Below are 24,999 nucleotides of genomic sequence, written 5' to 3'. Positions count from 1 at the left end.
GTAAAACATTCTGGAGTGCAACGTCATAGGGGCTCCTCGCAGAAATCTCATTGACAGATGGCTGCATGCGCTGCTTGGGAAATGCAGCCCCCGACCTTGTTGGTAAGGCTGAGTTTACTGGGCCTGTGGCACAGTTTGTTCATCACACTGTACTGCATTGGCTCCTTCTTGCTTTATTGAGGCATTAACCACCTCATTGTTTGGGTCGCCTTTATGGAAAAGGTCTGCAGAACTGAACAGAGAACTCTCTCTCCTGGACAGCCCATGGAGTTCTGTGGCAGGGGACTCATTCCCTGTCAAACTCCAGAGGTTGAACCCTGTTAATGTCATCTTCTCTATGCAATTCCCCAGGACATTTCTGTAAAGGGTGACCATCGCAGTCATGCCCAAAGCCTCCTATCAGCTGGGGACTTTCTGCTCTGAGTTGCCAGTGCTGGAACTAGAGCTCACCTGAAAAATTAGGATTTTTCTGTGGAAAATTTCAACAAAAATGAAGAGAAATTGTTTTTGTTGACAGTTTCCTCTGCTGTGCGCGGGGCGCAATGGCTGCACGTGAAGCTCCGTGTCAGAACAGCTGGGGAGAGATTGGGCATCTAAAAATACATCCCGCTGCATTGGGTCATCCCGTTTCCATGGATACAGCTGAGCCACAGACTGTGTGTGGTCAGGGGCTTGGATGGGACAGGAACGATCTGTCTCCAGTGCAGTCCAGGTGCACTGACGAAGCCATGTGCTTGTCCCTATAAATGACGTGGGGTTACTGAGCCGGGAACACCCAGGAAACCAGCTGGCGCTGGCTAGCAATCAGTGTGACTCTCTGGTACCCCCGTTAGCCTCCTGCACGGACCCAGGAGGGGATGGTGTGGGAATCAGTAGAGACCTTGTCTGGGAGCCCAGGGTAGTCAAAAGAAATCAAAATAGAAAAGATTTCCAGTGGGAAGAGGAAATGAAGCCTAAGCCAGAGGTATCCATCAACCACTTCATGGCTACCTAGTGCACCAGATCCATGGGGCAAAACATGCTTCTGGGATGTGTGGGTCTTGAGGGCTCTGCGCCTGACTCTCATCTCATAGCTGGGTGAATAGTGAATCCACTGAGGTCCATGGAGATGCACCCAATTTGCAGCACTGAATCCCCATAGGTTACAATGTTGATTACAGCTGATTGACACTGGTATCAGTGAGATCAGAATGGACTCTGAGCCAGGGGGGTTCTAAAGTGTCTGTCACCTTGGGATGCAAGTACCATCCCCCTGCTTCCTCTGCAACCTGACACAATTTCCTGAGTCCTGCTTCCCCTGCAGGTGCATAAGATGGGCCTAAGTATTATTCTCCTCAAATCTCTGATTCTGTCCAGCACAAGCGACTATGCCTGTGATGTACAGCTGTTGTGCCAGGCTCCTGGACGAGTCCTGTGAAAGGGTCCCACACTACTTTTCCACTTTCAGAGCCACTCCAATCATACCAAGCTCACCAGGGTCCCTGGGTCTGGCTCTCGTGCCTGGTGCTTCCTTCCTCTGTCTCCGCTCAACACATCCCCACCTGGGGAAACTTCACCGGTCAGGCTTTTGGCAGGTTGGGCCTGCGCTTCTCCACTGGCCGTGGCTTCTAGCCCTCCCGTTCTCTTGGCTTCTAGGCTGGCTTCAGAATAGGGGCAAATCCTGGCCCCGCTGAAGTCTGTGGTGGAACTGCCATTGTCTTCAGTGGGGCTAGTACTTTTCCCCTGAGATCAACCCCTCCTTGGTACAGGGATATTGAAATTCTATTGTACTGCAGGTGAGAAAATTTGGCCCTCGGTTACTCCTCTGGAGCACCCATAACCTCAGTGGGGTTGCATGGATGTAGCTTAGGGCAGAATTTGGCCCTTGGTCTTGCAGTTTGTCTTCCTTTTGTCCCTCAATTCAAAGGGCTTGACTATCCTTTGACTTACCCCAGTTCTGCACTGATGTGACTCCGGGGTCAGTCCTGACATACAGCAGGGAATGGGAGAGGCAAATTGGGCTTCCTCTTAACCCTCAGATGGCTGCCCCAGAACAGGAGGAAGGAACATAGAGATTCTCCCTTCACTTAATTCTATTTCAGAGATGCTGAGAGTTGGGATTTCATCTTTAGCTCTGCTCAGACTTGAGCCTCGGTCCTGTCACTTTTAAGATAACAGGATAATGAAGTATCAGAGGGGTAGCCGTGTTAGTCTGGATCTGTAAAAGCAGCAAAGAGTCGTGTGGCACCTTATAGACTAACACACATATTGGAGCATGAGCTTTCATGGGTGAATACCCTCTTCGTCGGATGCCACGAAAGCTCATGCTCCAATACTTCTGTTAGCCTATAAGGTGCCAGAGGACTCTTTGCTGCTTTTACAGGGTAATGAAATAACTCTACCGTGAGAAGCCTGGTATGGGCTTAAAGATGGCCAAATAGCACAAGACAGTTTGCATGTATTCTTTAGAGGAAACACCAGGTGTTTGCTTTGGTGGTATTCACAGCCTGTGTGACCCTCCCGCGCCCCCCGAACGCTCCTTTGCGTGATGCTTTCATTTTTTGGTTTTCACGTTGTGCAACTGAATACTCCAGGTGAACGTGTTCTTCCCTGAGCTCTCACCTGGTATGTCTGTCTGCCCATCTTGGAGATTTTGGTTAGGCCTCCTGTTTGTGAGTTTCAGTTGTCCAATCAGGGAGCAGAAATGATAGCATGTTCAATGAGCGTCCAGTTGCACCCTGCTAAAAAGGAACGATGAATGGCAAGCAGCTGACAAGCGATCTGAGGGTCATGGGGAAAGCGACAACTGAGACTGGTAGTGAGCAGCAGTGGGTGGGGACATGAACACGGACCCCAGTCTGAATGATTCAGCTCATCTCCTGACCCCTCACATGGCTGTTTGCAGGCGTTTCCTGTTCTGGGGCTGGCTGTCAGTGGAGCTGTGGCCATTGACACGGGAAGAGGATCTGCCCCTCTCTCTCTGTAATCAGCATGTGCTCTCTATCCCTCGGGGGACATGCAGCAACAGGCTGCAGTTCCCTCCCCTGCTCACACGCTGTGCCATGGGGCATCTCCTGGGGTGCCAGCATAGAGGTCTCCTGAATTCCACAGGGTAACATACACACGTCTGTCTAAAGAGACTAGGGCTTCTAATTGTGGCTCAAAAAGTGACTCTGCCAAAGTCAGTGTAGTTGCATTTACTTAAACTCTGAATTTTGGCCCATGGGCTATGACTCCTCTGCTGATAAACCCATGGGCCTCCCTTGAGCAAAAGTTCCCCATTCCTGCCCGGTAGTGTGGCCTGTGGGTATGCACAGCTGTCTTAAGAGCAGGATAAGACTCGGTAGCCCTGCTGAAGTCTGCAAACCCTCTTGGGGCGTGTCTCCATGGGAATGCCATCCTGTTTTATGCCAAGGATCTGTGACTACTGGCAGAACTCTCCATGTGGGTGCTTACTCCAGTTCAAAAGCAGGGTTGTTTTGGTTTAACTCAACCCCTTCCAAAGCAGAGTAAGTTAAACTGCCTAATGCTACTGCTGTGCTGGAAAAAGAGGGTCCGTGTGGGTAGTCACCCTAACCCATGATAGTTATGCTAGTTCCACTGGTGTTACTGGGAACTGCGCTCTCCATGGCAGTGGCTCTCGTTGCTCCCTTGCAGAGCCAGGCCCCCGGGACAGGGCAAGACTTGCCTGGCTGCCAGCTGCTCCGAGGTGGGACTGCCCCCTCCTGCTCAGCGCGGAGTGAAGGAGCCTAGTGCAGAAATGCAATGGGAGGGTAATCAGTAAATGCCTTGTAATCAGCAAACAAGGGCATCCTCACGCTGCTGCCCTGTCCTCTAACCCAGCGTTGTCTGCAAGGGAGTTAATCAATCTCAGCTGCCTGACACATCTCTGGGGAAGTGAGAGCTGGAGGATGTTTTGGCTCAGGCTATACATAGAGGGCGGAGAGTACAAAGCAGTGGAGGCATTGAGTAGACAGTGTGGAGGGGCTGTGATTGCTCCCAGGTAGGCTCGCATGTGTTTCAAGCCTGGGGCTTAGCTTAGCAGATGGGGTAGCGGATCCATGGGGATTACTCCAGGCACTAGCTGTTGTGTGGCTGGAGGGCTCTGTCCTTTCTTGGGGGCCCCACACCAAGCGCTGCCCTCCGTATTCTTTGCAGCATTCAGGTGTGGGTGCGCCCCTTGAGGGCAGGCTTTTGTTCCGGCCCCGAGTCATGTCCCTGCGTGTGCAGCCTCCTTGTGCTGCGGCAGTCCTGACGCATGTCCCAAGCTGAGCGGGGCTGGGCCTTAGCTGGGGGCCGGGGGGGTGCTGCTGGGCTGGGGCCACGTTTCATGGTAGGTTGGCCACGTGTGGTCACAGTCCTGTGGCTCGACAGATGCAGGAGAGTTAGCGTGAAATTTCAGCGTGGACTCTACATGCTGAATGCCCCGGTCCTCGGTCAGTTTGATGCAGTCTCCTTGAAGTCCATTGTAAACTGTTGTGCAGTGGAATATTGCACCCCAAGGGTGGCTGTGGTGGGTGAAAAGATTGGTATATAAGCTGCTGTGGGAAGAGAAGTGCTATGTGCAGCTGAGAGATTAAATTTACCGGCAGCATCTCCCTATGTCTCCCTCACCTCCAGGGTTTACATGGGAGGCTCTTTTCCCCCCTTCCAAGATCTTTTGCACAGTTGAAATCTCTGTTTAAAGCCATTCAGCTTAGATTGGAAGCTCTCTGGGGGCAGGGATGGTCTTTTAGGTCTGTGATTGTACAGCCCCTAGCACGCCGGGGTCCTGGCTCATGTCTGGGACTCCTAAGCGCTGTGGTAATACAAATAAAAAATGAGGATTCGGGCCCTACCAAATCCACGGCCATGAAAAACTCCTCACGGACTGTGAAATCTGGTCTCCCCCGGTGAAATCTGGTCTTGTGTGTGTGTTTACCTTATGCTACACAGATTTCACGGGGGAGACCAGCGTTTCTCAAATTGGGGGTCCTGACCCAAAAGGGATTAGCGGGGGGTCACAAGGTTATTTTAGGGGGGGTGGTATTGCCACCCTTACTTCTGCACTGGTGCCTTTGGAGCTGGGTGGCCGGAGAGAGGCGGCTGCTGACCGAAGGCCCAGCTCTGCAGGCAGCAGCGCAGAAGTAAGGGTTGCAATGCCATACCATGCCATCCTTACTTCTGCGCTGCTGCTGGCAGCGGCTCTGCCTTCAGAGCTGGGCTCCTGGCTTGCAGCTGCCACTCTCCAGATGCCCAGCTCTGAAGGCAGCGCCAACACCAGCAACAGCGCAGAAATAAGGATACCCCTACAATAACTTTGTGACCCCCCCCAACTCCTTTTTAGGTTGGGATCCCTACAATTACAACACTGAGAAATTTCAGTTTTAAATAGCTGAAATCATGACATTTATGATTTTTTAAATCCCATGGCCATGAAATTGACCTGGATGGATGGATGGTGAATTTGGTGGGGCCCTAAGGATAATGCTCTCGCAGATTACTCAGCTATGGGTCGGAAGGTAACCGCTGCTCAGCACCAGCGATCTGCTCCCAGGATGGAGTTAAGCACAAACTTGGTGGAGCTGAGCAAAGGAAGTGAAACTCTTGTCTTGTTGCCGACCAGGAGCTTGGGCCCAGTTTCTTAAGGTCCCAAACCGTTCGGGCCAGCTGAGCGCTGGCTTGCTTGCTTTCCACGTGTATCTGTTAAGAGTCAACAGGTCCCCATGGCTCAGATTCCAAACCAGCAAACCTGGGTCTTTCCAGCTGAGCTTTTCCCTCCCCCCTGAAACTCAGACAGGCTGCAGTTTTGTCCATGCACTCACGGGCGCTGATCTGATTACTCGTGCAAACTCCTTCATGGACGCTTAGTTAAGAGCAGCTTCTTTCAATGTAGCTTAGCCCTATTCCTAATCCATGGGAGCTAAACTGAATCAGTCACGTTTCTGTGGATTTAAGCACATGCGCACCGCTTTTTTGCATCAGTTCAACTGACTCCACTTTCAGTTGCACCTTTCGTTGAAACTGGTGCAGCTTTCCGTGTGGACACAGAGCAGAAGAAAGGATTTTTGTGACGCTCCCCACAGCCCGATCTGAAATGCCTGAGGTTTATGCAGCTGTAACACTGCACCCTGCAGTTCCCTAGATAATCTCGATTTATTCCAGGGGTTTGGACGTCTCAAACTCCTGGCTATTAGGGGGCGACAGCTCCAAAGCCTGCAGAGCTGGTGGCCCTGATTCTGGATTGAGCTGTCTGGGGTACTCACCTGACCCCCATCACCTGGGCACCCCTCACAAGTGTTAAGGCATTTCTCCTCACAACACCCCTGGTGGGCAGGGCAGGGCTGGGCTGTTCTCCCCGTGGTACAGAGCAGGAGTGGAGGCACAGCGAGACAAGGCCGAAAATGTCTTTAGGCACCACTCTGCTCAGTGTTGCAAGGCCTAAGACCCAGCTCCACAAAGGTCCTTACTTCAGTGGAAATAGGAACCTAAATACCTTTGCAGAGCTTGCCTGAGTGACGAAGGAGCCTGGGCCCCTTTCAATGAGATTTAGCTTTACAATGCTGAAGTGACTTAGGACAGGAGTGGTGCACTTAAAAATCCGGGCCTAAGTGACTTGGCCAAGGTCACCCAGAATGTCTGTGGCAGAGCACAGATTGGAACTCAGCTCTCCCACATCCCAAGCTGGCTCCCTGCCCTTGGTGACCACTTGGAGGATCCAGCCCTGCTGAGCTGGCCTGGGTGGATGCTGACCACAAATTTGTCAGTGCTTGTGGGCTTCAGCCCAAAGGCTTCCCCTGGGCCAGCCAGCTCAGTGGGATGCGCTAGGGCGAAGGCACTTAGCTTCTGGAATGGTGGCTCCTGGAATGGTAAGGGACATGCCCCTCTTTCAGGTAACGGGCTCGTGGCTGAGGCAAGGAGCTGGGGCACGATTCCTCCTCCCAGGGAGCGTCTGTTACCCAGCGACATGCAGGATCCTCCCTTCCCACGTGGGAGGGTCTCGCAGGCTGCGCCCCAGGATGCCCTCTCCTGGCAGAGCAGTTGGGTGATGGCGTCATGCCCATGTGCCCACCACCTGAAGGTGAGGGGGCAGCAAGCAACACTAAGCCTGTGACACTCTCTCCGTCTCACCATGGTGGGGACGTTCCCCTCCCCCTCCCCGAACATGAATAGCGTGGGCAGCAGTAGCGCCAGCTTTACCCCCCCCACCAATGCCCCCCCTCAGGCATGACTAGGGTCTGTCTCCACAGCCAGGTCAGTCCCTGGCCCCTCTGCCATGGCTGCCCACAGAGGGACCAGCTACTGCCTGCTCTGATAGCCACCATGTGCTGGGCACATCCGTCCCATCCTGATGCCACCCCAGATGGACCTGTTGGAGAACTGATCCTTGGGGCACACACAGCAGAGATCTGGGTGCTTCCCTCTGCAGCTGGTCCTTGCCAGCTTCAGCCCAGAGCTCAGGCTGAAGGTCTGTGGGCAGGAGGCTGGCTGCCAGGCAGCTGACCCATGTGCTGGATTTTTTTCCCCCCCTGCAGGGCTGCTGCTGCAGGAAGTGACCATGGCAGGGCTGCACGAGCTGCGATTCACCGAGGAGAAGCCACTGCTGCGAGGCCAGGATACCGAGCTTGTGAGTTGCCTTCCTTCCCCGCTGCCCCCATACATCCCACCTGTCAGCCACCTTTATTCCTAACACGCGAGGAGGTGTTGATTGTACGGAATGGCTGCCTGCACTGCTTTGCCCTAGCCTCATTGGAGCTGTTCACCTGGCAGCACCAGGTGTCTGTAATGTACTGGCTTTGTGTGTGAGTGATGTTGCCCTCTAGTGGCTCAGCTGACAGGGTGGATAAGGGACCTACCATTGCTGCCAGCTAGGGGAGCTCTCCTTTAGCTCAAATGCAGCGGATCTTGTCCTAGAATCATAGATTATTAGGGTTGGAAGGAACCTCAGGAGATCATCTAGACCAACCCCCTGCTCAAAGCAGGACCAATCCCCAAATGGTCCCCTCAAGGACTGAACTCTCAACCCTGGGTTTAGCAGGTCAATGCTCAAACCACGGAGGGAGGGAGGGGGTTGTGTGTGTGAGAAGGAGAGGGAGATTGTTATCCTCTTCACACACCTTGTCCTATAGCTGTGACTCTACCAGTGCATTCTGGGACATGCATCTGTCCCAAAGAGGCATTACTAGGAGCACCGACTTTTGGATAACTTCTACACGGGGATGCAGCTAGGAGGAGTGGCTGAGCTGAAAGTAGCTGCAGCGTTTGTCCACGCTGAAGAGAAACCACTGTAAGCTGGACTCGTTCAGCTGGATTTCCACTAACGGCGTACGTGGCGTTGTGAGCAGCAAGAGCACCACCATGTGGCCCAGCTGAAGAATGGCAACTTGCACCATGCAAGCATCTGAGAGTCTGGTAGCAGCTGGGCCCCTGCAGAGATGGCGGCCAAGAATCGAGTACTTGTCTGTTCCCAATGTCTCCATGGCTCCCCTTGGCTCGTCCTGGAGTGTAGGCTAGCTGCAGTGATGGGCAGGCAGTAGGTTCTGAAGCAAATGGGATGGTGGACAATGCAAAGGCAGGAGATGAGGGCGTCTGGCTTCCACCACCACTTCCTGTTCCTCAAAGACTCCTTTCATGGCAGCCCATGTCCCATCTGGAGTCTTGCGCCTAGCTCAGCTGCAGGGGGTTATCTGACCAAATGCTGCAAGATCACCCACTTGCCCCTACCAGGCCTGGGAGCAAGGGACGACTCACAGGGACTACCCCCCGCCCCTGTGATCAGACCTTAGTAGGTCTCCACCTCTGGCAAAGCTCCCATTTGATGCCTGTCGTGTGAGAGTGGAGTGGGAGGGAGGCTGTGTCTGGAAAGCAAGCAGGGAGGAGTTGATGAACATCAACGAGCTGACTTCTCCCTGCAGGCTAGAAAGTGTGGGGGAGCCAGCCAGCCCAAAGAGCTGTGCCCCCAGGACAGTCTCTGAGGCCTGGGGGGAGGGGAGAACCCACGAACATCTTCCTGAGGCCTCTCACAGGCACGTGGGTGCAAGAGACTGGCCTGGTAGAGGTGGTTGATGATGGGTGGGGGAGAGGGGGGGTTGGAATGACTCTCACTAGCTGGGTTTGGGTGGGCTTGTTCCTCCCCCTCCCACTATCTCCTGTGGCCTTCTAATGTCCCTTCCCTAATCCACCATGAGGACAAGAGCTCCAGCACGCCCTCCTCCCTGTCTGAATGCTGACCTTGAAGGGCCCAGCTTGGTCTCTGCAGGTTTCCTGGGTTCCCCAACCACGCTCATGGGGGAGAAGATTCCAGATGAGAATTGCAAGGAGCCAGCAGACTGCAGCATTCACTGAAATGGTGCCTCCATCATTGCACCATCCTACCTTGCTGTCCCCAGCTATGTCAATGCACCTCCAGCCTGGCCTGCAGCACTCCCTGCTGCTGCAGGCACATCAGACGCTGTCCAGCCTGCTGAACGGTGGGTTGGCTCTCTCTGGTCGAAAGGCGATCCCCAGTGGTGAGGGGGGGGTGGGCCCCTTCTCGCTGAGTCGGTCTCCAGCCTCCTACCTGATCCCAGGAGTTGAAAGGCTGCTTTGCAAAGCCAGCGTGTAAGAACGGACCTGCGTGTGTCACTGCCCGCGTGTCTGTGTTCATCTCGCTGGCCTCGTAAATCCAAGAACAGGAGCTGGAGGGCTGGGTATGTGGTGGGCAGGGCTGCCCGTCCTCGGAGCCTGCAAACGTTCATTCGCTTTGGAGCTGCACTGGGACGTGCCGCTGGGCTCTGCAGTGGTGCCCGGGCATGGCATGTGGCTGGGTCAGGGATGATAAAGGGCTCCCAGGGAACCAGACGAGGCTTTGAACCAGAGACTGCATCTCTGGATGTGCCCTTGAAGCCCTGTCCTCCAGCATTCCTCCTTTGGGGACTGTCGTCCCAGCATCCTCTCTGATGCCAGGACTCTGGAGTCTGAAGAGGTTTGACTTGGCCCCTCCTGCCTTTCGGAGGTGGATATTTGCTCTGTGGGGATGCTGCAGAGGAGCTCGCACATCCTGCTTGTTGTGGGTGAGCACTGGAAATCTCATAAGGGAAGGGGTTTGCCCACGTGTCCAGGGTCAAAATTTTCCACTCCTAGTGCTGTTGTGCTGGCGGCTGCCCCCCACCCCAGAGCTGGCTGCATTTCAGGGCCTGTGTGTGGCTTGTAAAGTGCCCTGGGACCCTTTGCAACTCAGGACCATCCTTTCAGCCTGTGGTTTGGATCTGGAATCTGATCTGATCCCAAACTCCCAAAGTCTGGACATTTGAGCTGGATTCTCCTCTGCCTTTCCTCTTGTGGAATTACTTACACCTGTGCAACGTGTAGGGTGACCAGATAGCAAGTGTGAAAAATCATGACGGGGGGTGGGGGGTAATAGGAGCCTATCTAAGAAAATCAGGACTGTCCCTATAAAATCGGGACATCTGGTCACCCTAGCAACATGGGGATTGGCTGCTGCCATTCTAATTGGTACTAATTGTACTGGTAGAAACCAGTCACGCAAAGGGAAAGGCAGTGTTCTGGTCCAGCTGTGACAGGCAGGCCTGAGTGACACAAGTCAGATCCGGATCAGAACTCCCGCCAGGGGCAGGGGGAGTTGGATCTGCTGTTCTGTCTCCAGCGAAAGGTGCTACAGCAGAGATGCTTTCCGCTAGATTTTCCAATGCAGGTGCCTACAGTCGGGCACTAGAGCTGCTTGGAGAATGGGATTACTATCCTGCAGCAAATCCTGACATCTTGACACTTCATTTTCTTTGGAATCGGGACAGAGCTGACATGATCTCAGAACAGAAATCCCCAAATATTTAAATTCAGAAACACTGAACCAACCATCTCAAAATGTTTCATTTTGATAATGTCAAAACAGTCTTCTATAGACTTTTATTGTAATTGTATATAATTTTAAAGGGAACAAAGCCAGAAAGTCCAAACAAATTGCCTGGAAACCTTTCTGTTAAAATCAGCACGTTCCTGTAAAACATTTTTATTTCAGCAAAACAGCATTTTTCTGCTAGACTGTTGCCTCGTATGCTTTTCACCCTGCTATACTAAACCCCCAAATAATTATCCGGAGCGTGCCCCCTCTCCTCCCTGGATTTCCAAACTAACAGGAGTTATGTGCTTGGCACTTCTGAAAAGTGGGCACCTGACTTCAGGCCAGTACGTTCTAACCTTGGTGTCTGGGTGTCCACTTCTGTACAGCCAAGGATTGGGCACTGGGTCCCCCAGCCTGGGGGTGCTAGTGTTTCTCTATCAAAATTGGGACTCTTCCTTGTCTTCCACCCCCACCAGTGCTGCCCCCCCAGGATCCCGTCTCTGTGCCCGGTCCCGCAGGGGAGCGGTAAAGCTAGGGCCATGTCCCTGATGCCAAGAGGCTGAAACGTCTAGGAGAGCTTTATTGAATGACACACTGGGGAAAAGAAGGCAGCGGGGGTGGGGGATGGCGAGGCCTGGCTCAATCAGCCGCAGGTGCAAGGCTGCTGCAGCTGGGCAGGTGGCCAGTGAAGACAGAGGCACACTGCCAACCGAGCCAGGGGTGGCTCCATCAGTTCACTGTGGCACGGAGGGGAGGGGAAGAACACAAGCTCCTTGCTGGTGATAGGGAAGGGTGCAGGGGGCAGCAATGGCAGGCTAGGGCCCTGGAATTGTGCAGATGAGATAATCGCTGCAGAGATCAGAGCAGGAAGCCTGTGCCCAGGAAGAGGCAACCCAGCTATCTGGTGCATCTGGGTCTCAGGTAACTCCAGCCTTTGGGTCTCTGCAAACGCACCCTGAAGTCTGGATGGGGGAGATGCACATTCATGCTGAGTTTTTGTTCCATCCTGGGTTTCCTAATTCTGAGATCTCAAGGCTCCAGGAGTCCAAATAGTGCCCTCCCTCCCTCCCCCTGCCCTTCCTGGTTGTGGTGCTGGGGAAAGGACGGATGGGAGCTCCAAGCGCTTGCATGGGTGAGGGGGATTCGTGCCATGTCCAGGGATGGATGCTCTGAGGCTTCTGCGAGGCTCAGGCCTCTAGAGGCTGCTGCCTCCCATGTCGTCATGCCTCCTCCCAAGTTGGTGCCACCACTGATGGAGAAAGGTGTGACCTGGCTCCCAGCTGCTGGAGGCCCTGAGGTATGGGAGCCAACTGCTGACACAGCAGAGCTCTGCTTTGTTTTCCATGGGGAGAATCTCCCTCCACCTAGCAAAGCATCCAACAGGAGGCTTCCCCAGCCACGCAAAAAGCCAGGAACCACTTGAGACGCCGGTGGGAGGAATCTCGCTCCGGTCTGTCCCCCTCCTTGTGCTCCTGAGCATTCCCTGACTGAGCCCTTTGTGGAGCCAGACAGCAGCTGTCTCCTCTCTGTCCTGCTGTTCGTCTGAGTGACTTTCAGAGGGCCCCTGAGGCGGGCTGCCTGTCCTGACATTCCCAGCCAAGCTTGTCCTGCATCCCTCAAGCATGCCGAGTGGGCCGCCTGGAGTCCCCATTACGCTCTGAGCTGTGCGTCAGTACCGAATGCCAGCGTGTCATGAGGACGCACAGTCCTACAGCCGAAACGCAACCCAGGCGGCATCTCTAATGCCCATGTGCGGATGCTGATCAGGGCACGTGTCCGCACCCAGACAAGGGTGCAGAGGGCGGCCCAGCCATTGCTGAATGGACACAAGCCCAGGTGCTGATGTGGGATGCTGGTGTAACTCTTGGTGAGTGTGTCCTGCTCTGGGCCTGATCCATCAGCAATAGGAGTGTTAGAACCCCAGCTAGGGAGCTTTAGCTCAGGCTAGTGCAGATTATGCTTTTAGCTCCGAAGGTCCCCAGTTCCGTCCCCTGTGTGTTGGCCAAGATGATGGCAGCTGAGCATGTACAAAGGAGTGGGCTCACAAACCCTGGCGGGCACAACTGCCAGGGTTTCAGTTCCGTAAATCCCTCTGACAGCATTTCTAGAGCTGATTGTGGCAGAGATCACACCCCGAGGCCTGCATCAGCGGCAGGGAGTGAGCCGCAGAGCACAGGGCTTCGGTCTCTTAACGCTTTTCGGGTCAGTTGTCCACTGGGACTGGCAGTCCCCTGCCTCTCTGATGTCAACGGCCTTTTGGCCGGCAATCTCGACTGGCCTCTTTTCTGAGGTCCCCGAGATCCTTCCCAGCTTAGAGTGAGTGTGAATTCCCTTCTGAGGTGTTAGTGGAGGAGGAGGCTGTGTGGAGGCTCATCAGAGCTCTCAGCGGGTGACTGGAGGGCAGGTGGTGGCGGTGAGGGGGTAGGCATGAGGCGATAGTGAGGTGTCTGTGTTACTGCTTCGTGGTGGCGGCTGTATGAGCTCTGATGGTTCTTTCTGGTCTGTTTCCCCTCCAGGAGCATTCGGATACGTTCCTTTCTGCCGTGGACACAGACTGGAAGGTAAGGCCCCTCCTCTGACTGTCCAGTCCATCTGCCCATTCTCTGCGACCTGGGGGGGATGGTCACATTCTGCCGATTGGCCCCGCGGTTCCAGCAATGGACTCCCCTGCTCCCTGACCAGTGCTACTGGGCTCTCCTCAGCTCGAGGGAGAGGAGGGAATGCTGCCGAGCAGCTGCCATTCGGTCCTCCCTAACTGGTGCGCTTGGGTTCTGTGGCTAGTCACCCACTCCGCATGCCTGATCTTCAGGGGTGAGGGGGACAAAATGGCTTGTGGGCATGTTCCCAGGGTGTGGGTAACTGATGTGGGGGAGTCAGCCTGGTTCCAAGCCTGAGGATGTGCGTCTCTCCAATGCTAAAGGTCTCTGTGCACCTAACAATCAATGGGACTGAAGCCATGAGCTTCAGAGTGGCAGCTGGTTAGCACATTACAGTATTACAGTGCAAATGTGTGTGTTTGCATTGCTGTATTCTGGTGCAGGGAATTGGAACTGCTACACTGTGTGACATTGGCCCTATATTGCTAACCTCTAATGGAGATCCTCCATTAGCTCAAGTGGTGGAGACTGAGCAGGTTTAGCCCCACTGTCACAGTGACATTGCAAGGGGTGGTAGCATGTGGTATAGTGATAGCCATGATGTTGTGGCTGGCTTTGGATTTGTTAAAATAGTTCAGCTTTGAAATCGCCCATCTTGATATTCTAGTTACTACACCCACCACTGAAGTGCAGCCACCTCTGCGATGTATCCTGGCAGTCGGTTAATGGCACTGCTACGGTTGGGGGCTGGAAGTTGAAAGAGAATACGCTATTGGAGTACAGAATATCCAGACCCGCAATAAAATCACCTGCCCCAATGCAATTAAGTGCCAGGGGCCAAATTCAGCCCTGGTATAAGAGCATAGCTGCTGCTGTCAGCGTTGCCCCTGATGGTTGCACTGCTATGGAGAGTGGCATTTGGGGGGTTTATGGGCCCTGTAGGGGACACATTGGCACATCTTCCCTGTCTCCTTTCCTCTTTCATGAGGCAACATGGGAAGCTGAATCTTATTAAATATCATTTTCCTTTATACCAAAACAAATCAAGGAAATCTCTCCTCATGCCTATGCCTCCCCAGTCCCCCAGCTTCTCCTGGCACATATGCTCCCTCTTGGTGGGAGAGGTGGAATCAGCAGGCTGGCCTTCTGGAGTAGAGGTGGAATAGGAGCTCAGGCTGAGGAGTTGACAGCTACTGCAGTCTCTGCCTCCTCCAGCAGGAGGTGCTGTGGAATTATGCAGGAACGCTGGGTCTGGTGGGGGATCTTTACTGCAATCCCTCGCGTCTCCCAGAAGGGGGCGCTCTGGGGAATGGCGTAGCTGCAAGCTCTAGGGTTGTCAACTTTCTGTTGGCACAAAACTGAACACCCTAGCCCCGCCCCTTCCAGGAGGCCACTCCCCCCGCTCACTACATTCCCCCTCCCTCCCTCCCTTTCACTGGCCTGGGTGTGGGAGGGGGTGAGGGCTCCAGGATAGGGCCAGAAATGAGGGGTTCGGGGTGTGGGAGGGGGCTCCAGGTTGAGGCAGAGAGTTGGGGTGGGGAGGGAGAGAGGGCTCTGGGCTGGGGGGTGTTGGCTCTGGGAAGGGGCTGGGCATGAGAGGTTTGGGGTGCAGGAAGGGGCTCCAGGCTGGCGCGTGGGGCCAGGGATGAGGGGTTCAGGGTGTGAGAGGGGGCTCTGGGCTGGGGCAGGGGGTTGAGTTGCTGAGGGTGTGGGCTCTGGGGTGCAGGAGAGGGCTCTGGGTTTGGGGGGTCTCAGGGCTGGGGCTCGGGGTTGGGGCGTGGGCTTACCTTGGGCAGCTCCCAGTCAGCGGCGCAGTGGGGGGGCTAAGGCAGGCTACCTGCCTGTCCTGGGTCACCGCACTGTGCCCCTGAAAGCGGCCAGCAGGTCTGGATCCTGGGTGGGGGGACAGGGCAGGAGGCTCCATGGCACATGCTGCTCTCACCTGCAGGCACCGCCCCCCCCCCCAGCTCCCATTGGCTGGTTCCTGGCCAATGGGAGTGCAGAGCCGGTGCTTGGGGTGAGGGCAGCACATGCTGCAGAGCCTCCTTCCCTCCGCCTAGGAGCCGGACCTGCTGGCCACTTCCAGGGCGCAGTGCGGCGCCCCAGGACAGGCCGCAGCACCACTGTTAATGGCCCGGTCAGCAGTGCTGATCGGAGCTGCTAGGGTCCCTTTTCGAGCAGGTGTTCCTGATGAAAACCGGACACCTGGTCACCCTAGCTAGCTCCCTTTTCCTAGTCTCTGGAGCACTGGCTGGTGCGGTGCCGGCGTTGGCCTGAAGTGTGAGCCACACACGCACTGCTTGGGGGGGTCTCTGCCTCTCGGAGGCTCACAAGCTGGCCCAGTTTCTCCCTTCTTCAGTGAGAGCCCCCCGGCCTGCCCACATCTCTCAGGACTTGCTGTAGGGCAGGGGTTCTCAAACTGGGGGTTGGGACCCCTCAGGGGGTCGTCACGTTATTACATGGGGGGTTGCGAGCTGTCACCCTTCACCCCAAACCCTACTTTGCCTCCAGCATTTATAATGGTGTTAAATATACAAAAGTGTTTTTAATTTGTAAGGGGGGGGTCGCACTCGAAAGGGGTCACCAGTGCAGAAATTTGAGAACCACTGCGTGCGGCAGGAGCCCTGGCTGTGGGGCACTCCCAGGAACTCCCACCAGGAGTCGCTGTGGGGCAGGTGTTGATCGGCTGAAGGGGACTTGGGGGAGGCTGTTAAAACTAATGGTTTCCTCCAATAAAAACCAAGCTGAGTTTCAGAAATAGCTGCTGTTTCCATGGTGACAGTCGCCTGGGCAACTCTACCCTGGGTTTTGCGCAAAGCCTGCAAATCCCCCTCCTCCTTTGAGGGCTTTCAGCCCTAGGAAGCTGCTGCTTTGCTTTTTGCTCAGAGACCCAGGCACCCCTCCTTGTGCTGCAGAGAGATTTCCGTGCAGCTCTCTTACAGCGACCACAAAGAACATGTCTCAGCAGGGTACTGCGTGGAGAGCTATTATCGAATTGTGTTAGGCTGTCTGGGTCCTGCTGAGTCTGGCGTGCTGAAGAGCAGCTCTCCACCCTAATAACATCCATGCAGCTAACAGAACTGGAGCATGCAAAGGAATGACTGTAGAGTGGTGTATGTGTGAATCTCATTATAATACATATGCTAACTCTGTGATCCCTGTAGGACTTGTCACTCTGTAGCCCAAGTCACTTCTGTGCCTCAGTTTCCCCATATGTAAAATGAGGATAATGGTATTGACCTCTTTCTAAAAGTGCTTTGAGATGTACTGATGAGACTGGCTGTGTAGAAGAGCAATGTATTATCAATGGAGTCACTTGGAATTACATGCTGACTGTGCTCAGGGAACTCGGATTTCTCTGAAGGAGAAAGAGACAGTATCAGGGCTATGACACACACACCAGATTCTGCACCAGCAGCGTGTCTCACTTCTCCTCCTGCCCCAGTCCCAATTCATTACAATACTTTCTTCTGTCACCTCTCATCTGACAATGCCAAAGTTGTACAAACATAGCAATGAATTACTTCTCACATTCCCCACCCTGCCCAGCCACTCTGTGCTGCTTAATTAGCCCAATGTCACAAAGCATGGGTGCCAGAGCTAGGGAAAGAACCCAGGACTCCTGATCTCCATTCTGAACCTTGTTTGTTTAGAGTGAGGTCCAGATCCATGGATTGTGACTGTTGGGTGACTGACAGTTTCCACCCTCCCAGCAAGACACTGCAGAGCAATACCATGATGACTGCAGAGTGCAGTGATACCAAGTTAACAGACACAGAGTGTGGGGATGCATTTAGCGCTGACTAGCTGTGGGTCCTGGCTTCAAACCCTGCTGCAGGGGGCAACCATTTTAAAATGTGTTTATTTACTATATCAAGGAGAAGAACAGGCCTGTGGTTGATGCACAGAACTCTTGGTGTCCGTTCCCAGCTCTGTCACTGCCTCGCTGGGTGACCTTGGCCAACTTGCCTCAGTTTCCCAATTTGTAAGATGGGGATGATTCTTGCCTGCCCCACAGTGATGTTCTGAGAGTGTTAAAGAGATCAGAGCTTCTCAATACAAGGACAAGGGGCTAACTGGGTTATTTGATGCTGCAGAGTTTAAAGTCATGACACGTCACGTTTTTGGCATTCTGCAAAGACGAACTGTGAATGTAGCCTGGTGGCGGGTGGGTGGGTGGGTGGGTGTGTGTGTACACGTATTGAGCTTGCATGCAGCAGGATCTCTGCACTGCACTATCTTGTTAGAACCTAAGGCCAAATTTTGCTCTCACCAGTTGTACACCTGTGAAATTGTGACTTCAGGGGTGACTCTCACCTGTGTCTGTCAGATCTAAAGCTGACTCCTGGGGCCTGACCCTGCTCGCACTGATCTCCGCAGGAGTGGGATTGGCCTTGCTAGGCAATGCTAGGAGAACAGGATGTGATTATAACTTGATTTCTAAACCAGCTTTGTTTCTACTCCTCAAAGGCTTCTGTCCTCTGCATGAACTCAGCCTGGGACATGGTGTAAAATTAAGCCTCTCTGGTCCTCTAGAAGCAAAAAACCCTGCCACTCTTCTGACCTAGAGAACTGGGTGCTCCTTGCCCCTGACACACTCAGTTAGGAAAAGTAGCTCCTTGGTGTTGTCTTTCCAAATCCAGTTCCCATGAATCCATCACAGCAGCGCCACTCCCTGATCCCAGAGCAGCGTTTCTCAATGAGCTGCCCATAGACTGGTGCCGGTCCCTGAGATCTCCCTGGCACAGTTTAGGAAGGCATCAGTCCAGTCCCTGGTATCCACAAGGTTGAGGAAACGATGTCCTAGAGGCTAGTGACACAGCTTCTGTTGGCTTTAACAGAGACTGGGCTGGCTCCGGTATTTTCAGGGTTAAACCCAGTTAAAACTTGATTTCAACTCTGTGAGACATTCTTTCAGTTTGGACCACACCGAAGTGCTTGTCTACATGAGGAAATTGACCCAAATAGCTGTTCTGAAGTAGCTCCCTATATAGACACTCTTATAAACACTTTGGAAGTAGATTAAGCTGAACCACACTATTCTAGAATAAGAGTGTCCGTCCGTGGAGTTATCCTGAATACCTACAGCACTTTCGATTCAGAGCGTTGCATATTCCAGACTAATGCAGCCTAGCCCCAGATTCAGCATCCTTGTGACAAGCTGCTTTTCCCTCTGATCTGACTCAAGTTGCTGCGCAGCTTTCTACCCTTATGTGTAGATCTAGAATATGCCAGCACAGCCAGACCATGGCATAAAGCAGCAGGATGCAGCAGGCATCCAACAGCAACTAGTTTAGATTCTCCTCACCTGTTTGTTCTTTTTAGTAGCACATCTAAAGCTGAAACATGGAAAACCATAGAGGTGACTTTTTCTGTCGCCATCCCTGTCCCTCAAATTAGCATTTGCGTTTTCTTCACCTGCTCTTTAGAACCCTCTTCACATACCACCAGCCCCACCCCACACCCAGATGACCGCCTCTTCTCCATAGCCTGGGGCACCATCCCCTGCTGCTCAGAAAACCCAGCAGCTGGGTTGATGAACTGTCTCTGGGTAAGGGGTTGGCTGCTGCAGCATCGACCATGAGTTGGGAAGCATCGCAGGGGGGCTGATGTCAGGAGTTGACGGTGTTGCTCTGCATGCTCATTTGTTGTCCACGCTTGTAACACCCCTTAGAGTCAGGCTGCAGGTGTAACCCACTGGTGTGTGCGTGTCAGGTCCGCCTCTGCACCTGATCTGCATGGGGAGTGAGTCTGCTACAGCCCTTTATAGAGAGCTGGCTCTGGAGTTCAGGCTGTGGCAGCTCATCTGTTAAGCTCTGGAGGTCCCCAGTTCAGACCTTGGTGTGTTGGCCAACGTGGCCATCACGCAAGTGCCTTGAGGCAGAGAGTGGGTCTGTCTCCTTGTGCTGTATAGTGCTTTCCCCGTCTTGGATGTTGTGAACAATCACTAATGGCAGATAACCAGCAGGGGGCATTCAGCACTCTGATCCTGGGGCCTGTGTGGGATGAAGTGGGAACACTGGCGGAGGAAAGTGGACTAGGGTGATAGGCTGAGGCTGGATGAGGAGAGACAGAATCGCATGTCCATTACTCAGCAGTGCTGTCCTCCCATCCTGGGCTCATTGTTAAGGTCCCTTCCATGTGGGCAAGCGCTCTCTGGGCCTGATTAGCCTCTCACTGATGCTGGTGTAAATTAGGAGCAAGTTCACTAAGGCACTAGTTTCACCAGGGTGAGAGGAAGATCTACCCCTGTTTCGCTTTGCCCTCAAGTAGGGCAGCTGTAGTCCAGATTCCCTGAGTACAGGCCCTTCTGTCTGGGGAATTGGGCACTGCAGGGAATGAGATATGGTGCATAGAGTATTAATCAGCTGTATCGCATCATCCTCAGGAGAGTGACTGAATAACAAGGCAGTGACCTTGGAGGCTTTCAGGGACAGCAGCTCCCTATGCCCCAGGAACGGAGGGAACAATTCTTCCTCCAGGAGTGGCATGGCTCTGCGTGCGGGAGTATCCTCTCCCATAGGTCTCGAGGGTGAGTCAGTCTGGCACCAGCTGCCATTGCACTGAAATCCGTGCTCGAGCATGAGGTTCCTGGATGTGAGCTGGTGCTCCCGGGGGGAGGGTTTCTGCTGGGTGTTCTGCTTTCTCTGAGAATTAGCACAAATGGGAAGGAGCAGCTGTGTCACTCCAGAGAGCTGTGAAACTGACAATGATTGCTCTGCCTGTGATCCTGACAATGATTGCTCTGCCTGTGATTGCTGGGTGCAATGCAGCAGCAGCCTGCTGCAATTAGCACTCTCCTGTCCCAGGATCTGGCTAATATATTGGACTCTAGATCAGTCCAACAGCAACTGTCTCTCTGTCCTCACGTGTACAGTGGTGGTTAAAGAGGAGGCGTTTCACATGCTCAGCAATCAGTCAGACGTGACCAAACGAGTCCCAATTCTGAGCCCATTCTCCTACCCTCCAGAAGTGGATGGACCAGGTGCTGGCCATAACATAGCACAAAGGCAGTGACCAGCTAGAATGCATGAGCAAGAGTTCCTGCAGCCTGAGACAAGGAACCGGTGGGACCTTCTTGTGGCACGGTATGGTAGTCTCAGTTCCTCTTCAGCACCAGGTTAAGCTTCAGGGATTTTACTTGTGCATGCGCACAGAGAAACTGATTGTAGTACTTTCTATTCCGGCAGGATATTGCACAGCAAATGCTAAAACTAAACTTTTTCACAGCTACAGGACTGGATAACTTAAAACTCTTGGGCGCCAAAGCCTTAGCCGAGGAGCTCTCTGTGACATTGATATTGATATTCAGCAGTGCTTGGAGTGCAGGGACTATCCCAGAGGACTGAAAAAAAAACTAGGTGTGTTCCAATATATGAAAAGGGCAATTGGGATAACCTAGTTAACTGTAAGTTAGTTAGCTTGATTTTAATCCCTAGAAAAGTCATGGGAACTCTGATATGGGATGCAATCAGTAAAGAATTAAAAGATGGCAGCATAATTAATGTCAGTCAGCATGGTCATATGGGAAATAGATCTTATCAAACAAATTGGATATGTTTTGATGAAAACACAGGTTTGGTTGGCAGAGGTAACTGTGATGTAATCTGCTTAGACTTTCGTAAGGCATTTGACTTTGTGCCACATGACATTCTGAATGAAAAATTAGTAGTATACAAAATTAGTGCTGCACGTACTAAATAAATTAAAACCTGGCTACTTGAGAGAACTGAAAGTAACGGTAAATGGAGAATCCTCATCCAGTGGGGACATTGTAAAGGCGTCCCATAGGGATCTGTTCCTTGCCCAGTGCTATTCAATATCTTGATCCATGATGTGTAGGAAAACATAAAATCATTTACGGTAAAGTTTGCGGTTGTAACTGCTGGCAATATACTGTTCATAGCTCTTGGAGAAAAAGCAAAGCACGAGGCCTCTCCTTTAGGCAGACTGGCATTCTGGGAATATTAGCAGTGTAAGGCAGGGAGCTGAGCAGTCTTAAAACCCCCAGTCAAGAGGGAAGGAGATGAGGGTCTCCACCCAGGAGAGGGAATGCCTGGGATGCAGAAGCCTTAATTGGAGGGGGAATACAGATGCTGTTACAATGAAACTGATAGCCTCAGCCAGCTAGTTTGCCTAAAGGCCAGCGCCTGTGTTTTGTTTTCTCAGTCAGTGAATTGCCAGCAATGACAGTTACCACACAGCTCCTTCTAAGCAAGCACCTTTAGTCTTAGGGTAAAAGCGTTACAGAGAAAACCTATAGGAACATATATTGATTATATAAGTATGCTTAAAGCTCACTGGAGGTCACTCTTATGGGACTCTCGTCAACCAAAGTCTTTCCAACTCTTCCGCCAGGGTTGGGGGCTCCCTTTGGACAGAAGGTCTGTCCATTTACTGGATCAGCATTGCAGGTAGCAGGACCTGTCTCAGTACATGCTCATCCTTTTATACCAAAAAGCCCTTTCTTTGTCTCCTCATCTCTGGAAAACCACCTTGAACCAGTCTCTGCAAACCACTCCAGGGAGCGGTACCTCTCTAGCATCGTTCAGTCTCACTGATTCACCTTCAACACTCCCTACCGTTTTTAGTGCCTGGAAGAGCTGTCATAATCCTCTTCCCCCATGGAGTAGAACATAATCCTTCATAACCCAGTCATAGAGCTAATGCAGCATGGACCCCAAATAGATTGCGTGCAGTTGCAATAGCTGTTGCAGGTCCCACTTGTAAGAGGAGGGGCTGGATTTTAGAAAGTGGTGACTCTGAATAGGACTTGGGAGTCAGGGTTGATCACCAACTGAACGTGGACCCACAGCAAACTGTGGTGGCTAAAAGAGCAGTTCCAACAAATAGTGGAATATCAAATAGAAGGACAGAAAGGGGTGTTGCCACTGTATATGACATCAGTGAGGCCGTTAGCAGAATAAAGTATCCAGGGCTGGGGTCCACACTTTGAAAGCGATACTGACCAATTGGGAAAGAGTTCCAGTACCAGTATGGAAAACCAGCCTTACAGTGAGAGACTTAAACTGAATTCACTGAGCTTCTTTTAACAAAGAGAAGGGGAGAAGATGATTAGATCACAGTCTGCAGGTATCTTCCTGTGGAGAAGATTTCTGACAGCAGAGACAGGTCTTTTAATCTACCAGTAAAAGATGGAACAAGATCCAATGGTTGGAAACTGAAGCTAGACAAATTCAGACCAGAAACAAGGTGCAAATTTGTACTAGTGAGGGTGATCTTGGCGTATGCGCAACATGCCTCAGGTGGCATGTGACCAGGATTCCTCACCCAGTTGGGTCTGCTGGTTGGATCATTAGCTGCCCAGGCCTGGGACTGCTGGGGCGTGCAACATGAACACTCATCCATGCCCCCCAATGAGGGTAATTAGCCACTGGAACACTACCCAGGAATGTGGTGGATTGTCCATCACTTGAAGCCTTTAAATCAAGTCTGGATTTCTTCCTAAAAGACCTGCTCTAGCTCAAACAGAAGCTCCGGATATAATGCAGGAATTTCTGGGGGAGATCCTCTGACTTGTGTCACAGAATCCTACAAACATAAGCTGAAGGGGATGTCGCCACCTAATCCATCCACCCGTGCATGAAGACAGGACCAGGGAAACCTATACCATCCCTGGCAGGCATCTATCAAACTTGTTCTTAAATGCCACCAGTAACTGGGATTCCACACTCTCTCCAGGTAACCGGTTCTAGTGCTTAACTGTCATTATTGTTGTTTAAAAAGTGTTTTTTTCCTGAGATCTAACCTGAATCTCCCTTGCTGCAGACTCAGCCTCTTGTCTTTTCCTCGGTGCAGGCGCAGAACAAGTCATCACTGTCCTCTTTATAACCATAACCACCTTGTACATATTTGAAGACGGTTATCAAGTGTCCCCCTCATCCTCCTCTCCTCTGGACTGAACCTGCCCAGTTCTTTCAATCTTTCCTTGTAGGTCACGTTTTCCAAACCTCTTATTTATGTTGCTCTCCCCTGGATTCCCTCCAGTTTGTTCACATCTTTCCTAAAGTGTGGTGCTGAAAACTGGACCCACTACTCCAGCCGCAACCTCACCAGTGCTGGGTAGAGTGGAACAATTATCTTCTGTGTCTTACATACATCACTCCTGTTAATATACCCTAGAAAGATATTCGCCTCCAGGAGTTCTCAGAGATGATTAATGATTCAGAGGTTGCTTCAGCTAGTCTCTTAAGTACTCTAGAGTCAATTTCATCAGGCCCTGCCAACTTGAATAGATCGAACGTATCTAAGTTCTTTCCCTATTCTGGCCTGAGATCCTTCTCCCTGGTTAATATTAATTGTGTTAAAATGATCTTTCTAGTGGAGACGGAAGGAAAAAGGCCTTCTTCTGCAGTAGGTAAGACTAGATGATTACAATGGTACTTTCTGTTCTGAACCTCTATGAATTTATAATTAAAGCTGAGTTGAGTTTTGCAGCCTCTGTGTTAGCATGGATGCTACACTGGGTCCTCTTCAACCTTCCAGCGTTGGCTCTTCGAAGACAGAATCCATTTTCTGAGTTAAAATTTGTTTGAGTTAAAATTAATTTAAATGATCCAGCTAAGAAATAAAATATGCAGTAAACCCTGGGCAGTACCTAGGAGCCACGGGATGTGCAGGTTAGAGATTCTTTTGGGGTATCTATTGTCCCCTAAACAGCTGCAGCCAGTAAAAGGATGGTTAATCAAAAATCAACCCCTCACCCCTTTGGCCTTCCTTGTTGTCATTAGGTTGTAGACCACAGCCACTCATGGCCTCTTTTAAGCCAGCAGAGGTAGAACTCAGGCTCTCCTGCTCCAAAAGCATAGGTCTTTACTCCTTCAGATAAGGTGAATCGCCAGTGAGTGTTAGTAGTAGGGGGGCTGTGACACAAGTACTGCTGTTCCGATACCATCCAGGAGAGGGCAGTGGCACCAAAACACTTGCCTGTTCATTACCAACTGCTTAATCTTGATTCTGTTCTGGAATGGGAGATCCATATATTTTTAGCCAAGGAAACTGGGCTGTGGATGAGTGGGGAAGACTGGCTGGAGTAGGACGTTGGAGCATAGCTCACATGTGTCTCCTCTGGTTGTGCTTGGAGGCCAGGAGTCAGATTTTTGGCACTAGCGCTTGGAGGTTGGTGGTGTGAATCCCAGCACTGGTGCTGTGGGGTGTGGATTCTTCTGCACTGAGAGGCCAGCTCCAGCAGTGCACCCGCCTCACAGGGTCCTGAGCCTGGAAGTCTGCACGGCAGTGAAACAGCCCCGCAGCCAAGCCCTGTGAGCCTAAGTCGGCTGGCACAGGACAGCTATGGGTTTTCCTTCGCTGCGTAGACACACCCAGAGAGGCTGAGTGTCGCAGAGCAAATCAGTGGCCAACTGGAGCAGCTCCCATGAGTTCCTGACTCCAGTCCTGTGCTCAGTCCACTAGGATCACACACCTTCCACACCCAGTCCAACCAGCTTCTTCCCTCGTGGAAAAGTTCTGTAGAATTTAATAGGAATGAAATCAGTAGGGCCATATAGAAATGCAGTAGGATTCTATAGATAGTCCTCTGAAAAACTATGGAGTCAAATTAGGGAATGAGCCCCTTTCTTTAGG

At 52.3% G+C, this 24,999-nt stretch overlaps 1 protein-coding gene across 4 annotated transcripts in view; it reads left to right on the top strand.

Annotated features, from left to right (window-relative positions):
* Positions 1-24,999, top strand: part of NDRG4 (NDRG family member 4) — an 87,951-nt gene that overhangs the window by 12,628 nt on the left and 50,324 nt on the right. For all 4 annotated transcript variants that reach the window (XM_075073795.1, XM_075073794.1, XM_032785146.2 and 1 more), the window contains exons 2-3: positions 7,494-7,585; positions 13,315-13,359. In XM_075073795.1, coding sequence (XP_074929896.1) covers positions 7,517-7,585; positions 13,315-13,359 — 114 coding nt within the window. In that variant the 5' untranslated portion in view covers positions 7,494-7,516. The remainder of the gene's footprint in view (positions 1-7,493; positions 7,586-13,314; positions 13,360-24,999) is intronic.

This window comes from Chelonoidis abingdonii, chromosome 19 (genome assembly GCF_003597395.2).
Source record: "Chelonoidis abingdonii isolate Lonesome George chromosome 19, CheloAbing_2.0, whole genome shotgun sequence".
NCBI lineage: Eukaryota > Metazoa > Chordata > Testudines > Testudinidae > Chelonoidis > Chelonoidis abingdonii.
Note: the sequence above shows the minus strand (reverse complement) of the source record. Positions and strands in the feature narration are given on the sequence as shown.